Below are 18786 nucleotides of genomic sequence, written 5' to 3' on the forward strand. Positions count from 1 at the left end.
CTTGTGCTGAGGGCTCCAGAGCTGGACGCAGTACTCCAGGTGAGGCCTCACCAGAGCAGAGTAGAGGGGCAGAATCACCTCCCTCGACCTGCTGGCCATGCGTCTCCCGATGCAGCCCAGAGTACGGTTGGCCTTCTGGGCTGCCAGCGCACATTGCCAGCTCATGTCCAGCTTTTCATCCATCAGTACCCCCAAGTCCCTCTCAGCAGGGCTGCTCTGTTGCAGCAGTCATCATAGAATCATAGAATCATTTAGGTTGGAAAAGACCTTTAAGATCATCAAGTCCAACCACTAACCTAACACTGCCATTCCCACTAAACCACGTCCCTAAGCACCTCGTCTACTCGTCTTTTAAATACCTCCAGGGATGGGGACTTGACCACTTCCCTGGGCAGGCCGTTCCAATGCTTGACAAACCTTTCGGTGAAAAAGTTTTCCTAATGTCCAACCTAAGCCTGCCCTGGTGCAACTTGAGGCCATCAAAGAGCCCAGCAGGGAGGCAGGCAGACATGGGCATGGGGATCGAAGCAGGCACCACTGCCTCTGCCAACCACGTGGATAGACCTCCTCGCATGCTGACCCCGGCCATCTAAGAGGAGAACCACTCAGGTCTTTTTATGATTATTTCTAGTACCAGAAAGAAGAAGCTCGCCAGAGGTTCTTTTGGACTACTCAAAAGGGCAGTTCAAAAGCAGCATCTGGTTCCTACAGGGAGAATCCTCATTCATTAGATACCTAGACAGCACACCTTCTAAATACCATGTTTTCTTCCTTTTTCAGAGTCTCTCAGGTTCCTCTTTTCTCCTAAAACTGGGAGGGGAAATAACCGCAAAAGATCAGAAGACACGAGCTGAAAAATACATCAGCCAGCAAAAGATCCTAAAATAGTAAACGTCTGTCATGAGAATGCAGCCTGCAAAAAAAAAAAAAAATCAAACCACAGAGAAATGGCTATTACTTTTCTGATTTTGAAGCTGCTTCTCTGGGGATGCTGGACGCACAAAATTCTGCCGGTAGCAACAAACACAGAAGTTTCCATGCACAAATCCAATTAATTCCATCCAAATTATAACACAAGTGAGGAGAAAAAAAAGCTAGAGAACAGGTACCTAGATACTATAAATGCCAGGTAAACACAACAGATGCTATAATAAACATTAAGAAACCTGTGATAAACAGATTTTTTCTTTTTCCTAAAGGGTGCTTTATCATCTTTAAGCCTCTAGCTCCCCACAATCAAAAAGGGGTGCAACAAAAGGATAGGAGCCACAAACCAAAATATTTCATAGGGTCATCACATAAGTACCATCTTAACACATTTCTTTCCTAAGCACCTTCCAGCTCAGTTAATATTTTGAAGTGTTCTCTGGGGGAAAAGATAGCCCAAATAGGTCTGGAAGGCAATATTGCTTGCCTCTTTCATCACTGGAGATGCCTCATGATTACAACAGAGCCCTTCTGACAGCTTCTCAAAGACAAGATGGTTAACAACATGAAAGCAAGGACAGAATTATCTCAGCCTCTAAATTGCTGAGTATGAAGGAGAGGAAGGACACATTATTAGAATAATACCCAGAAAAAAAAGCACGTGTTTTTCCACCTCCCCTTTTTCTGCCACAGAAACTTGCTTCGTTTCTCTTCGGACTTAACAGACCAACACGCAAGAAATCAGTTGTAGGCTCTTTTACTATCTAGAGATAGCATGCTCAAAAAAACTGAAAAAACCCACCACCAAAAATTCAATGACTTAACCAAAGCCCCAAAACCCCACAAGACCAAAAAACCCCAAACAAACGCCCCCAAACCTTAAAACTAAACAGCACCTCTGTACAAACACACAGTGGTAGGTACATTTTTAATCTTTTTTTTTTTTTTTTCTGGCCCCAAAGACCCACAAGATCAGCTGGCAGTGACTCTTATGGAAGAGAAATGAACTTCTGGGTGTCAACCAGTAGAACCAACCTCCCCTCAGCAAAGCGACCCCAGGCGAGGATGCTGTCTTCCCATGAGCTGACAAAGTGAAGCTACTGACGGTTTGCATGTGTGCCTGTGCTTTGCTTTTTAAAAATGCTGCAGAGCAAATCAGAATGCAATTAATCAGGGCATTGAGACCACTGTTAATGAAAATAAGTCAGACACGACAGACCCAGGTTTGAATACAGTTTCTGTGTTTTTCTAGTATCTGTAAGCACGATGAGCCAGCCTTGGGTAGAATTTGCTTTGAATTCTTTGATACCATCTTCAGTTTAAACAATGAAGAACAGTGGGCAGAAGGAAAACAACTTTAGTGAACTCCATTAGAAACTCACCATAGGCATCATACCTGATGTTTTGAGGCAGCCACTGATGCATAACTGAGCTCGTAGTTAATAGAAATTATATACCTAGTGAGTTTTACATAATTACCAGAGTACCTACCTGTATTTTCAGAAATTTCTGACCTTTAGAATTTACTGTTGATTACCCTGTTAAGGATCTGTCTTCAGATTAAGAAAAAAAAAATAATGCGTGACTACCAAAGCTATGGAAATAATGTTCTTATAACAGCACCTCATTTTAGTGATAAGAGCAAAATACAGAACGCTTAATTTGCAGCAGATGTGACCTATACAGCCTCTGCTGATAAGCAGGCCCACTAAGGATACATCCACTTTCATTAATTTTTCCATTCCATAGGATAACGTGGTATAATCTTCCTAAAAGCATCGCAAAAAATTAAGCATTGCAAAAAGAAATATGTCAATACCTCATTTCACAATCGCTTTCACATTTACTAAACTGAGCTACCATTTTATACATTGGTACAACTCGCCTAAGTGAACAAGTCTAATCTCGGTGATTTTTGAAAAACTAATAAAAATGCCACTTGACATTTTTCAGTTATTTGAACAGCCACATTAACAAGCAGATCCCAGGAAAACCAGCTGAAGTTGCCCTTCTCAGAACCACCAATTCCAAGAACACCAATTAACAAAATCTTTCCAGCAAGAGAAATTCCAGCAGGAACAGGGAGTAAAAAAAAATCGTCATAAGCCACATTAGAATTCTCGCTTAGAATAAGCATTGACAGAATTTGCCTTTCTCTGTCAACTAATACATCCAGACTTCTGCAGCCCCAAAAGAACCCCCAAAAATCCCTCATTTGAGGATTTAAAGCAGAAATTGCAATCCTAGTTACAAGCGAGGACAGAGCCCACACAATCAAAAGATAACAACGCACAAGCTACTAGAACACAAAAGTGCAATATCTAGAATAACTGGTCAGCCACAGAGGGACCGAAGTCCCTCATTTTGGCATTCATTTCAGCACTGCCCTTAAATTTCAATGAAACACAAATTCTGTCTCAGAGGAAGGTTCTGTTAGCCACAGACTATAAATTCAAAACCAGGCAGACAAGCACAAAGAAAACGAATATATTTTAATTGCATATGCTTAAGAAATGCAGTTAGACAGTTAATTTTGGCGACAGGTATATCGAAACCAAAGGCTATCTCTCTCCCCCCCCCCCCCAAATTAATAATACATTTTTTATTTCTTAACACAAAGAATGTTACAGAATTAACAAGATTTATTAAATTGAAAAGCATGTCTGGCTGAATATTTGAAGTAGCAAGGAATATTTTAATTCATGGATTAATTTTTATTGTGACAGAAGTGGGGCTTTTTTTACACTTTTCTGTTTTACACTTTCAGAGTAGATAGGAAATGCTACACATCAGTTTGACAAAGGATATCTCATGCTAAGTTTTAGTTAAAAAACCCCACAGAAACCAGATATTTAAATATAAATTATTTGTTTTGAAAACCACTTAGCAAAATATAGGAAAGGAAGAAGTGCATTACAAAATATATGTGTGCTTACTAAAACCTTTGCGATTCAGTGCTCAGCTTCCGATGCCCAATGAAAAAATGAGATCAGTCAAGACGGTCCGCATAGTAGTTCAAAGGCTAACTGGTGTGAACATCTCTGCACTTTCAGTACTGCAGCCATCCTCAAAATTGGAAAAGGATGACCTGCTCTCTTTCAGGCCAAGTACCAACATGAGAAACAAGAAATGAGACAAAAAATGTTATAAACATATTACTTCTATAAGAAGAAAAACTCTGAAGAAAAGCTACTGTTGATACTTAGTCAGATCTGAAGCTTTTCACATGCATCATAAACTAAATTTTCTCTTGCATGTACTCCTTCATGCATTTTAGTTTCTAATTCCTTCTAATTTTAAAATAGGCCACTTTATTCTAATACCAAGTAAATGATGCCTTTTGGTATGGGGAACAGGCTTTACTAAAGGAATGAACAGCATTTATATTAAAAAAGTGGTTAGCATAGCACAACAGACATCCTAAAAAATGTGCCATGTATTATTCTGAAAGCATCTAAAATTTTCAGTCCCTGAAATCAGTTCAAGACATTAATTATGAAGTAATGCACATCAAGACTAAATCCTCCCTTATTTAGCTCAATCCTTGTTTAGAAAACGTCTCTTCTTCATTTTTGTTGTCTTCCACTCTAAATTCCCCAAGGGTTCCTTAAGATATTAACAAAATCATCATCATCCATGATTCCAATACTTAGTCCTTCATAGTAATCTTCAAACTCAGAATAGGACACTTCATTGGGGTTGCTGCAGGACTCTCCTAATGTTTCTAGAAATGACGATTTAATTTCTTCTTCTGTAGCTTTGCCTATGAAAGTATATATTAAATACATTTTCAAGAACAGTGAATATATAGCATTTAAAATATTTCAGGCAAGAAACTTAAATTTTAGCTTGGAAATATTTTTTTCTTGAACAAATTCAATATTCTGATTTCAGAATGAAGTCATTGGCTCACTTAATACCAGCTGCAGAAATCATCTACCTTAATAGCATTAAGTACCAACAGATGTATGAAGCCACAGTGAACTTCAATGAACTATAAGATCAGCAAGAATTTTTTCTTCAAATGACTTCAAAAACTGAATAATGCATTCATAAACTAAAATTTTGGTAATTCAGAAGTTGTCTTGTAATAAAGCATATGTTTAATGTAATACAAGTTCAAAGCTCTAGGAAAACCTTAAGACGCAAGTTTGCATTCAGAAAGTGTTCTGCAATTGACGTGTGTTTTAGTGACTTAATAAAGATTATACTCAAGATGAATTCATAGCATTGAGAAAAAAAATGGCAAAAATAAAGCATTATAGCATTGGAAAAAATTGCATGTGTAACACCCTTATAACACCATGCGTCTTCATGTTACCATTAAAATCACTGGCAATACAAAAACCATCCTCTCTTCTACAGGTAAAACAGAAAGGGTCAGGACACTAAGGGGACTTTCACAATGAGTAGTTTCGTACATGGAGATGTTCTTCTAGAAACTGACATACAAATATTTAGCTTCCTATTTTCTCAACGGCAGAGTTTAAACATTTTTGAGAATCCTAAAAAGATAATGACAATACCAACACTTCCTCTGTCCCAGAAATAAATGAATAATTTAATCATAAGGAACTTCAAGTGCTGAGTAGATTCAGTGTCGGTTAGAAACCTTGCATATTTTGATGGAAAACAGTAATATGAAAATGAGAGTATCCTCCTAAGTGCAAATTACTAATATCCTGTGTCATACATGATAACTTGCACATCAGAGCTGAGAACTAACTACTAAAATGTAGCCCTACACAGGGAAAGGAACTACTCTGCATACATGCAGTATTTACAGCTTGATAAAAAGCACATATTAAAATTATATATATGAACTCCATTACTCTTTATAGTCATGTTCCAGATAGACACATTACAGGTCATCAGAGGAAAAAAAGTTCTCCTTAACAGCTCAAGTCTAAGCCGATATGAAAACAGTTTGTATTTGCAACTAGTTTCTGGATCTGGTGTCTGTGCTAACAAGATGACTTCAGTAGTTACAGATTTTATTTTTTTTTTGTTCATGTGAATTACCTGCCAATACTAGAGGATGTTTCTTTGCACAGTAACATTTTCTGATATCTACCATAGGCACAGTCCCAGTTTTGTTGAAATCTAATTTCATATAAGCCTATAAAGGGAAAAAAAAATCATGTAAGTATATACGGAAAAAGAAAAAAAAAAGTGGAAAGATCAAATATACTTAACTACCTAGCACATATTTTTAGATCTTGTGCAATGGATTATGTCAATTTATCTATTTTATGTAAGGCACCAGATACCAGAACATTATTCTAGATTATGGAATTTCATGATTATTTTATCTCAACAGCTTTCAGATCAAATGTGGTCCCTTTACCAACCCCCCCCAAAATTGTCTTGTCTTCAAATATCTAGCTCATCCTTAGAATCAGAAGTTAAGCTGCTTCCCTTCTGCATCCTCCAATTACTAAGATTCCTGCGTCATTCTGGCAGGCCTCAACATAGCCTCTTCAGCACTGCTAACAGCAGCTTCATTTTCATTTCAGTTTACTCAAATACAGATGCTTGATACATAAGGCTAAGAGAGTCAGATCTGCATGATTAGAAGTATGAAAGTATGTGTCATTTTTCTTGATCTTGCTATTCAGTTGCTACTCTATTGGCTGGTTTGTAATCAGTGTTTCATACTGCTAACGGCTCCACATTACATTATAGACATATAACAAATGGCATTTCAAATATAGGAAGTCTCACAAATATAACAACTCTAATTGTAGGTCTCAACGGAGGCAAGTATTATTGCCTCTATTTCAGACACTGAGGGAAAAAAATCTCCACACAGATACAGTGATCTGCCAAAAGAAGGAAATAGACTTCTGGAAGAGAGAGTTTCAGGCTGCCAGATGCTTTATACACTGGACTGAATGGTAAGAATAGCACGCATATGCATAAACTCAAAATAATAAAGGAATTAATTCTAGAGTTCAAAATGAACTAATTCAACAATGGAACAGCATGCAATCTTCTAATTTATGCTTATTTTAATAAACTGATCTGAAAGTTTAAAAAGTCAATTACCAGATGCACAAGTCAAGAAAAGCAACAAAAAACCCGCCATCACCTCCACAAAAAAACCCCAACAACCAGAACATGACAAATGACCAACTTCAAAGTTAGACTGCAAAATATCTACACCTAGAATATCTGTAACAAAACTTACTTTTCTTACAAATCCTTTCCGATATTCATTCATTTCTCCAAATACAGCACGAGTAAATTCTCCATAGTCGACCTTATCACTCTTGCTGTCATCAAGAATAAGCCATAAAGATTCAAAGTCCTGCAATTTAAAAATATCTTGCCAAAGTTCTTCACTATGTCCTAGAATGACACAATTGCTGTCATAGGAAATTACAGTATTCTTACAAAAAGACAACTTCCAAATCAAAATTGACTCGAAGATCTGCCAAAATAATGCAAGTCATCATCAGTCACTGATGACCATAATTAACATTATTTGCAGTTTTGATAGCTGTGGGCTGGTTTTAAAACATAATATATAAAACCAAGAAAAAAGTTAAGTAATTAGCATCATATAAATTAACTTTAAAAGGCCAGAAAAGAAAAAAATGCATCACAATCCCACTTGCTTCTTCATGATGTAAAAAGATTGCACATTTTTAATTAATTTTTTTTTTAAGAATTTCACTGAGTGCAGAAATGCCACTATATAACAAGAGAAAAAAAAACTTGCAAGAAATAGCTATTAAACTATAGATTTATGCAAAGAAAGGAAGTGATTCCATAAATTAAAGTAAGATAATACCCATGATAACAGTTTCATCTAGACTTACCCCTTCAGGTATTTCCAAATGGAATACTTTTAGAGCTTCTTTAAAGTCTGCCTGAGAGAGAAAACCATTTCTGTTCTTGTCTACGTGTCGGAAATATTTTCCTAAACCTGTTATAACCCGAACTCCTCTTTTACTTAGTGTCTCTCTGAGTATACCTGAGGATTTAGAGAAATAAAGGACATGATGTGTACCTGAAGTTGGCCACATTCTATGGAGCTGATATAAAAGTAAACTGCAACTACTTATGATAATGCTGGTTAAAATGGCACATACATGCATCCAGGCTCCCTGATCTTTGATGAGAGAATGTCAATTGAAAATGAAGCTATCAGTTACTTCACATTTGAGTAGAAATCACATAAAGCAGCAGCCAACATCTAACAAAACTTTTAAAGAGACCACAGAAGGAAAGGATGAATGGATATCACCCTTTATGTGCTCAGATTATAAAACTGCTTACTTCTGCTAGAAATGTTTACATACCGTGGTCCAACATAAAAAGCAATTTAGGAACACTACCTTGGTAATAAAAGCATTCCATTACGGGACACAAAGTTGCTCCTTCATTGTACAAACATGTTAAATACATGTGAAAACAAGAATATAAGTAGTTCTGCAAAATTGTTCCAAAATTATATGGAGAGAACTGGTAAAAATGACATCCTAATAAAAATCTCTAGGTAGCAGGTTTACTTTAGGGATATCTGAGTTTCTCAGCAGACTCTGTTAACAAGTCATCTCCTATTATCATATCTTCAGATTACTTGTATCTACAATTATAAAGCAAAATAGGGGGGAGAGTAAAAGAAGAAAGTTTTTTCCAGTAAAGTTCAAATTCAGACATAAGTTAAAAGATGTCTTGAAGTATATACACATAACCTTCTTCCAAGCCACATCAGCAAACCTTCGATGTGGTCAGACAATTGAGAAATCAATTTGTGTGGAATAACTAGAAGATTAAAAAATATGCCTAACTTATTATTCCAGCAATTTTTATAAACGTAAATGTCCAAGCAGATTTTGGTGACCAAAGAATGCCTACTTAAAACAGGTTTAACTAATGGCAGTCAATAGTGGAGATTCTATGAGCTGGAAGCTGTTCAGTTCAACATTTTTTTGCTGACCACAGGTTACAAAGATAATGCACAGAACTGCATAAACATCTTTCCATAATTTTAAATACAAAGCTATGCCTTTGTCCTAAAGACTGTAGGTAGGAACCTGGTAAAATTTAATTACATATTCCAGAATATACTACTCAATTTTACTCACATATTTTAATAAGCACAATATTAAAAGACTATCAAAAACGAACTTGTCAATGTATAGAAATAATGGTGCAAAGGATCTAGCACATTAACTGTAGAAACGAGATTGTGTTGGTACATTTTGCCAGTAAGTTTTTTAATTTAATGCCAGTTTAACACAGGATCAGTGTTACGCTTCAGCACGTTTTCAGAGATTATGTCAACACAGAGATTAACATTTTATTGATTGCATTCACAATTATTCTGTACTCTCTCCACGATCTTTAGCCAGATTGTTTATCTAAAGAAAGAGAGAGGAGGAACTATTCTTATGATCGATTTATTCTGGTATCAGATTCTAATAATATTCTGATAAATATCTAATTTGTGTTTAATTTCATTTACAATATTACTATTGCTCTTCATGTTGAGCTGTAAAGATAGAGACAAAAATTAAAATTAAGTAGTTTCTAGTGACACAAACCTTGAATCTTCTTGAAAACTTTGCTGTTATCAACCACTTGCTTGGAAAGCTCTTCCTCGAATGCCATAGAAGATGCTCTAAAATAATCAAAATTAATCTGATTGGTGAGATTACATGTAATATTACAATGAATTCAAAACAGCTGTAGAAAAACATACTGAACTTTATATTTAATTCTTCTATTACCCTTATAAGCATAGTATCCAATTGCTTGAGTTTGAGATGGACACACAAAAGTCTTTCCTGAACAGCTGCAGATATGCAGAAATTCCTCTGACAATATTCCATTAGCAGCTCCTCTACTAATTCATTAATCATGGATAATTCTTCCTATGCATAAAATCTCCAGAAATTGATTTCAAGACTGTCCTAATCTTCAGCTCAGGCCACTGGAAGAGTTTCTTGAAGCAACTTCATTTAGTTGCTAATAGGAAAACAACATGGAGTAGCTACAAATCTCTCTTTAGAAGAGAAATGCAAGGGTGTAGACTAAAATCTGGGTCAGCATATCTTAGGTATGATCTAGGAATTATGGCTAAATTTTGTGTTTTGTCTGGCAAGTGATTCCCTTCTGAGAAGGGCTTCCCAGACACCCCCATCAGATATTATCATAGAAGTTGATAAAAAAAAAAAAATACTGTGGAAGAACCTATTGGAAGAAAAAAAAAGAAGTCCAATAATTATTTTAATCAGCATAGGAAGGCAAATGCAAAAGCACTACTGTCAACTTTGAGCTCCTTGCTCACCAGTGCTATGCCATGGAGCACTCCTCCTCCTGCTTTCTGAGGCCAAAGACCTACCTCTCTGTGGTCTATTAAGACTTTTCATCTCCACTTTGGGTACCTCCCATGATGAAGTCCCTGTCTATATCAAACCACCTGAACTGGAAAGCCAACAATCACCTACAGAGGACAGCATACTCTTTCTAAAGCGCGTGTAAAACACAAAAGCTCCATGGCTTGTGACAGCAGGGCATAACTGCTCCTGAAAACCCGCACTAGACCTTTTGGACTGTACCCAAGCAGGATTTTCTGTGACTACAGTAATGGGGGTAAGAGGACTCAATTCAAGAGTTATGCACCAGAGAACACAGAGTTCAATAACACCCCTATTCAGAAGGAAAAGACAGACTTCACAATCTGAAATTTAGTCACTAATGGAATGAGCACAGAGAGAGTATAAAAAAGAAACAATCTGTTCCACCACAGGTAGCAGAAAATCCAAAATTATAAACCAGTGAGCCGGTCTTCATTCTGGAGCCTTCGGAGATAGCATTGGATCAACTCCAAATTTTTCAGGTATAAGATTAGCAACAAATGAAGGAAAAAGCTGTTTACCAGAATGATAGGCTTCTGAGATGTAAAATGTCTTACATAAACTATATGAAATTAAACTATATTGTTTTTTATTTCATGGAAACCTTGCAGAGAGGGAACAATTAGCACTAAGCATCCTACAACTATACATTGCTTTAACAAATTACATTTGAATTTACTGGTTTATGTACTGTTAGCTCACTATGGCTCCTTTGCAAAGCCTTCAGTGTAAAGGGACCTTGAAGTGAGTATTACCATAACTGAGAACAAGCTCCATGTGTCTAAACACTTGCAGAAAGAAAAATTAAATTCAGTTAAGTTGTTCTAACAAAAGTAGTCTTCAGACAGTGAATGTATTTAATTGAGATTCTGTTATTGCTGTTTCTCGTCAAGAAGGGATTGAACCATCTGATATACGAGGAGAGGCCGGTAGAGCTGGGACTGTTTAGCCTGGAGAAGAGAAGGCTCGGGGGATCTTATGAGTGTGTATAAATATCTGATGAGGGGGTGTAAATAAGATTGAGACAGGCTCTGCTCGGTGCAGCCCAGTGACAGGACCAGAGGTAATGGGCACAAACTGAAACACAGGAGGTTCCCTCTGAACATCAGGGAACACTTTTACTGTGAGGGTGACTGAACACTGGAATAGGTTGCCCATAGAGGCTCCAGAGCCTCCATCCTTGGAGATACTAAAAAATGCAGTTGGATGCAGCCCTGAGCAACCTGCTGTAGTAAACCCTGCTCTGAGCAGGGGGCTTGGACTAGAGATGCTCCTGTGGTCCCCTTCTATGATTCCATGATTTTATGAAAATTTGTACCTTGTAACATCTGCTATCGGCTAACACTCCTCACTAAAGTTTGCATACTCAAACTTTGACTGTATTTCCAGTACTGTTAAGTAACTTCCATATTCAGGCAACACAGCAGTGCAGTAAATTTTATACCAAGAATTTACTTGTGCTACGAACCAGTATACTCACAATAAAAGCCAGAAACCCCAGAAAAATATGCTTCAGTCCCTAGACAGTTTAATTCTCCATAGATATTCAGATGAGAATACTACCTTGAAAAATAACTCATACCCAAAGGTTAACCATTCATCTAATCACTTGAAAAAGTTCTAAGAATTTCCCATTGTTTCAGACTATGGAACAACAAAATTTATTAATGCCTATTTTGAAAGAATAAGTGAAGAAATCCTGTCCCAGTTCCTGAAATCTTCAACATGTGGCAATACCTGGAAGAAGGAAGAATGAAGGGATAGGAAAAGGAAGGAAAAAGAAAATTAAGAAGAAAAAAAAACAGAGAAAGAAACCTCCAACTCTTCCCCTGCCTGTATTCAAACACTTGCATTATCATGATTGATACAAGCTTTTAACACAAGCTTCATAAAAGATCCAATAATAATGTTGATCACAAAAAAAAAATTTTCCCCAAATGCAGTATTTTAGTTCATTACAGAAGAAAAGTTTCAGTATGATTTGTGTATAAAAACATCTGACTTCAAACAAAGCAAATAGGACGGTTTCATAATTTAATTAATTTGTATTTTAAAATTACCTCTTATCATTCTAGAAAGTTACTGAATTACATAACATCCACTAACATCTATTACTAATTTCTCCTAACCAGCCTAAATACAGATTATTTTTTTAGCAGTATAAGTAATAAGATGTTAGAAGCTCTTATTAAAAAATATTTTTTGATTAAGGAAAGAAAGGTAATTTGAAAAACAGCTGCACTTACTTTAGAAAATCCATAGCTGCTTCATCAATACTTATGACACGAAGGGTGAGAACTGAGCTCTGCTTAACACTTTCTGGAAGGTTATGATCAACACTTCGGAAAGTTAGATTAGCTCCCTGTTGGTAAAGCATACAATGATTTACAAATAGGTCGTGTATTTCATAAAATATGTTCTGCAAGACTTTCAGGAAGTAGGATTGTTAAAAGCCTTGGTATGAAATGATGAAACGGTGTAGCTAAGGTCAGTTAACCTTCTTAACAGAGCCTTTCTAGTACTAAATAAATACAGCTGCAGGCTCTAAGATGACACATTATCCTCTACATAGAGGTTTGTCTAGTAAGAGGGCCTACTGTTGCCTAATCTACAGCTGAGAAACATGAGACTAGAGATTGTTGTTCCCTCAGCCAGGCTTTACTTTTCAATTTTTCTTCTCCCTTCATCCTTATGGGATCCAAAACTCACTCGACCACAGAAGAGAGTCACATTGTGCTGCACTGATTCCATGAGAGCAAAGTTCTCTCAGGCTAGAAGAAACTCTCCACAGTTATTTTCAATAACCTAAAATCATACTTGAGATAAACAAACAACTAAAAAGTAGCCTTCCCAAAGTTCAAATCATCCCTCCATACCATAAAGAAAGTAATCTATTTCATCTTGGAAACTCTTATATTGTAGCCACATGTAAAGAGTTAGGATTAGGCAGGTGATTAGACAAAAGAGTCTAAAAATTAACATTGTCCTCTTTCACTTTCAATACTTCATTCGAATACAGTTTTTGCTCTAAACTTAAGATTTGTGGGAGGATGTGAAGAACTCAGTGAAAACACTGTATTTTAAAAATTGCTAAAGTATTTATAAACCAGGAACATTTAACCAAGTACAAAAGTACAGAAGATGCAATATGATTTGTAGTCAGTCATCAGATTAACTGGTAGATTAAGTTTACCATTGTTTCAAAAGCTCTCTCTACACAGCTGGTGGTAAACGTTTTCAAACTTTAGGTTAAAACCAATTAACCTGAAATTTCCTCATATTTGAAAAAAATATTTAATCATTGCCTCGTGTCATAAATGCCAGCAGACCTTGTAAAGACTATTATTTTTTAACAAATACTTGGGTCTACTTCCAATTTGTTCATTTTGCCTACAGAAAGGTCTCCACTATCTGCAGTCTTGTGCCCTCTAGTGGGAAAATTTCAAACTACAGCATAATCTGAAGCCACAAATGGTATCTCTACAACTTTGTGGGACAGCAACTTAATCCAGAGTCATGAAAATCTTTAATTCAAAAACGTTACTGATGGGAAAGACTTTTGGTCTTCTCTGAAAGCTAGATGACAATTTTCAATTCGAATATCTAAATATTACTTCCAAATCACCATCAAAATTGACTTAGATTCCACAGAAGAATACTTACAATATAGAAGTCACTAAGATCATAAGCTTTTCCCTTCTTTTGTCCACGTTGATGTTGATAAACTCCCTTCTGAATGAAAGGCAAAGCATTTGTTCTGTGAAATAATTAAAAACTGATATTAAAACAATTAAATTTATTTAAGTTTCTTAGATAGAGTGGAAGATGTTTTCTAAAACCTTTTTTAAAAAAGTAATTTATCCTACCTATTTTTTCCAAACTGTCGAAATTCATACACAGTAAGGGATTTGTCACATGCAAAAAAAAATCCAATCAACTCTCTGCAAGCATCGCGACCATTTCTAGAAGGAAAATTGAAAAGCACCTTTATGGTTTTGCATCTATATAAATCCAATTCAACCCAAACATAAATAAAATTTCTATTTTGGAATATGCATTTTATTTCCAATGTCGCATATTGTACAATCTTTTTGTTTGAAAGAGGCATCCGACTATTTCCTCTAAACTACCATGGAATACAACTTCTGGATTTGGACACATTTTAATGCAATATTCCATTCTCCACGTGTTAAAGAACACCTTTCAAGGCTTCATGTTTTAGTATACCAATGTAATTTTCACTCATTAACTAAAGGATCACTTACACCAGGACTGTTGTATTCATTATGCTATATGAAGCTATGGTATATGAAGCTATGTGGCTGGATCGTCAGCTACGTCTAACAACTATACAGCTCACTGCTTCAGAAAAGCGACACTTTCAGAGCTGAAGAATACATTTATGTCACAGCTACTCAGTTCAGATCAGTTTCAAAGATGCCCTAAACCTGCAAGTTTAATACGTAAGGAGCTACAAACAAGACACAAAGCCATCCTCTCCATCCACAGTGGTTGCCACATATTGAGACAAGGCTAAAATAAATTTTAATCAACTGAGGTACAACGGCTAAGAGCCCTATTTTACACAGCCCCTGTGCTAGTTGTCCTGCACAGAGCTACGGGTATGATGCAACGTAATATTACTTATGCATCTTAACGCTGTACAATGGGACTGTAAAGTCCTTATCCATCAGCCATGTCAAAATTTGTATTATACATGTATGCATATATATAGCCACACAACACATACTTTCTTCTAAACATAGGGAACAGAAAGGTTCAGTGCAATTAATTATTTCAAGAGGGTAAAGATCATAATTCATAACTTCATAGAACTGAAAAGCTTGACAAAATTTGTGATTACCTTGATATAATCCTACTATCAAAGCGTAATTTGTTAGAGAGCATGTTTTCAGTTAATCCTGATTTGGTCCTTATTCTGTAAAAATAATGCAGCATGTTAACGATACCTATATGCTCACAGAGAAACGTTACATAAAAATCAACTGTTTCAAAACAGCAAAAAATGTGAAATACAGTATCCTTGGCAACTGGCTGAGGAGATGATCCCTTGTAGTTGAATTAGAAAGCAACTCAGAGTTGTAATGTGGAGGGTGTTCTGTAATTATATAATATGAGAGTACATTCACAGAAGGTACAGATATGAATGGGATATTTCCTTTACATACATTTATATCAAGAAATAAACCTCTACCATTCACCATACGTCCATCAATCAATGAGTTTTCTTGCAAAAAATACCCAGGTTGGGGATTCTTTACCCAACTAGGTATTTTATATTGGCCATTACTAGTTCCAGAAATGGAGATTTGTCCATGTGATGGGTGTAAGAGACTAAGACTGGTTTTGTTGCCCTCATTTTTTTTTTTAAGAATACAAAGATGACATTTGTTGAGCAGGATGTTAAAATGAGCAAAGCGGAGATGTTTGCCTGCATATTGAGAAAGATTAACAGAACAAAACTCAGACCTGCAGATTCATTTAATCTTATCAATCACAATGTTTTCTCAGTTTTTCTTTTTTTCCTTAAGCCTTTGGAGTTACTATTTCAATGCTCAGAGGCCAGGAATGACACCTAAATGCCAATACGGTTAATTATTGCAGCAGAAATAAAAACATGATAGAAAAGTACGGTTATATTGTGAAGATCTACATTAGCATTTACGGACACATATTTATGCAGTTTTATGCACCGCAGGATAGGAATCTCTAAAAGGATATGACAAGATTGCAAGCATTCAATAGCTCAGAGAAGGCTGGCAAAATCCTGTGATGAACAATATCAATATAAGCTTAAGAATGTTCTCCCAGGTTTTATAAATTCTATGAATCAATCACTATACACAGAGAATCCACATAAAAAGGTCCCACTAAGCAATTATAAGCATGGGGAGGCTATAAAAAAGGCCTCCCATGAAGCTGGTGGATCCAAGCCAGAAATAAAACACCTGGAAAGGCAAACAGACTTTGCAGAGCCCAAAATAATAAAAAAATACAGCAGAAAATGTATTTCTATTAAAAAAAAAAAAAGACCACTAGAGAAAACTTACTTTGTTTCATGCAACGTTCTTTTTCTAAAACGCATTGGTGCTGCCCCAAGTCCCAGAAGTCCATAAGTTTCCTTGTAAACATCATCACGTGTAGATTGCTCCGGGTCACTTATAACAGCTCTGACCAGAAAGAGCAGGGAGAAGCCCTCTGAATATTAGTAAGTTTGAATTTCAGATCTTACATATTCTTACTCAAGAAACAAACCACCCAAGAATAAGACAGCAATAAAATCTTGGAGTTATCCATTAAGCTTGCATAAATCTGTGGGCTTATTTTTTTGTTTTTAAAAATTCTCAAGTCAATTAATCGATACATGCAATAATGTTCTGGCAGTGCACTACTATGTGGTAATTTTACATGTACATACATATTATTTAAAGAATATTTTATATATGCATATATAAAATAAATCATAGGATTACAAAGGGTTTTTTTTCTCATTTCCACTATTTCTGTAAATATTCCATCAGTGATATGCTTTATCCATGGCTCCCTCCAAAGTCAGCGACAGCAGTTACTAGTACTGGCCAGTGACATGATCCAATGAAAACACCGGCACTTTCTCTCCCAAAGCACTGACTACACAGCCCATTGGATCTCAAAAGTCCCATCAAGCAGACAAGAACTAAATGAGCTGGTTTCTGAACATTTTGATTTTCTCTCTATCAGTTTAACAAGTAAACAAAAGAAGAGACCCTTTCAAAAAATTCTTTTTACGTTATTGAAATGGTTCATAATCAGAAGGAAAAAATATTTTTGCACAGCTAGTATAGTTTTATAAGTTCACTCTGATCTATGCAGATCCATCTTTGCACACATCAGTTAACACTTAATCACTTAATTAATTATTAAAACACTTAACAGTTAATCATTTAACTGCAAGACTGGCTCTACTAAAAAAAAAAAAAAAAAAGATAATCCAAACATCTTTGTGTTTCCTTTAATAGATTTTTTTTCATGCAACAGTTTTGAACTAATCTTCCCCGATTAACATCCTGCTCTCTGATACCAATTTGTTTGGCAGTACTGGCACAGTTATATTTGGAACATAAACAGAGAGATTTTTTAAATTAAAAGTTCATCCTGATGCAGCTGCAGCACTACTGAATATTGTTTTGACATTGTCAACAGAAGGGTTCAGTGCAGGAGAAGGAATACATGGAAAAAATAAGGCAAAGCAGCTGAAGGAGGTTAAGCACAGAATGAACAACCATGATCCAAGATGCACAACCCTGTATGTTTAATCCAACATCAGTAGGATTGAAACGCTTCAACACAACCAGCGCATTTGTAAGATAAACTCTGTAATCATCTGCTTTCCTACATCTTTGTAGAGGTATGACATGGGACAAATGTTTCTTTCAAAATTGGGAATTTCTGCACTGAGCACTTTCATATTTTTAATCCTGCTACAATGATACTTGGCATTTAACATTGTGTTTCAGTACAATCTTGTTTCATTCATGCAACTTTCTTGATATCTCAGCTTTTAAATAGTGTAAAAGCATTAATAGACTTTCAAACAATATAGGTCATTTAAACTGCAGCTGGAACGGAAACCAAGAAAACATAAAATGGTGAAGTGCAACATTTCAACCTCAAAGTCTTAAGATCTGATGGGCTGTAATATCAGTTCAGATGACTACAGAGATTGTAAATTAAGCACAGAACGTAACACACTGTAGAACTACCCACAGATAATTTTTAGCAAGTGTAAGGTAGCATGAAACTATATTAAACTAGCTTGCAGCATCCTATATTGCCATAACGAGACAACTTGGATAAAGCCCTGAATTATTAAAGCATGCTTAAAAATGAGAACAAATTTATGGGAATAATGATAAGGGAAGATGGTTTTACCACATTCATCTTTACCTATAAGTTACTTTTTTTTCCACTTAACATATCAAGGGATCTTTTTACATAGAAGCAATGCCTTCTCAGCGCTAAAGGGATAGCAATGAAGTTAGGAGAACCTTCCTGTACAACCTTGATCAACTTGATTCATCATTGTGCCTTTTTTTCCCACCTGCCCAACATTGGTATAATACTCCTTTACTCCAGAGGGATGTTGTGTCAGTATTAATAAAGGAATATCAATAAAACCAAGATCCTTAGAAAAGAAAGTAATTACTGAAGAAGTGTAATTTGTAACAGCAGGCATCCATATATTTTGCTGAGGTGCAAGACGGTTATTTCTGAGAACTAATGCTATTGTAAAGCTCTTAAATTAGGTTCAAGTATAAAATTAAAAATTATTCTCAGAAAAAAATTGATCTTACACATAGCACTTGAAACCAATCTTTTAATTTAAATTAAAAATACTTTTAATTTAAGGAATTTTTGCAAATAATAACAATACATAAGTGGAACGAGATGATCAAAACACCCTCTAGGCAAGAAAAGCCTCACATTC

The 18786-nt window shown here is 35.9% G+C and overlaps 1 protein-coding gene across 1 annotated transcript in view; it reads right to left on the bottom strand.

Moving 5' to 3' along the window:
- Positions 1 to 4514: 4514 nt before the first annotated feature.
- CAPS2 (calcyphosine 2) overlaps positions 4515 to 18786 on the bottom strand; it is a 28037-nt gene continuing 13765 nt past the window's right edge. Inside the window, exons 8-17 of the mRNA XM_009646273.2 lie at positions 16370 to 16489; positions 15163 to 15237; positions 14165 to 14260; positions 13962 to 14055; positions 12545 to 12660; positions 9483 to 9559; positions 7752 to 7906; positions 7118 to 7237; positions 5950 to 6046; positions 4515 to 4690 (exon numbers count right to left, since the gene is read on the bottom strand). Of these exons, the coding sequence (XP_009644568.2) occupies positions 4515 to 4690; positions 5950 to 6046; positions 7118 to 7237; positions 7752 to 7906; positions 9483 to 9559; positions 12545 to 12660; positions 13962 to 14055; positions 14165 to 14260; positions 15163 to 15237; positions 16370 to 16489 (1126 nt within the window). The remainder of the gene's footprint in view (positions 4691 to 5949; positions 6047 to 7117; positions 7238 to 7751; positions 7907 to 9482; positions 9560 to 12544; positions 12661 to 13961; positions 14056 to 14164; positions 14261 to 15162; positions 15238 to 16369; positions 16490 to 18786) is intronic.

This window comes from Egretta garzetta, unplaced genomic scaffold, assembly GCF_000687185.1.
Source record: "Egretta garzetta isolate BGI_Z169 unplaced genomic scaffold, ASM68718v1 scaffold68, whole genome shotgun sequence".
In the NCBI taxonomy this organism is placed as follows: Eukaryota; Metazoa; Chordata; class Aves; order Pelecaniformes; family Ardeidae; genus Egretta; species Egretta garzetta.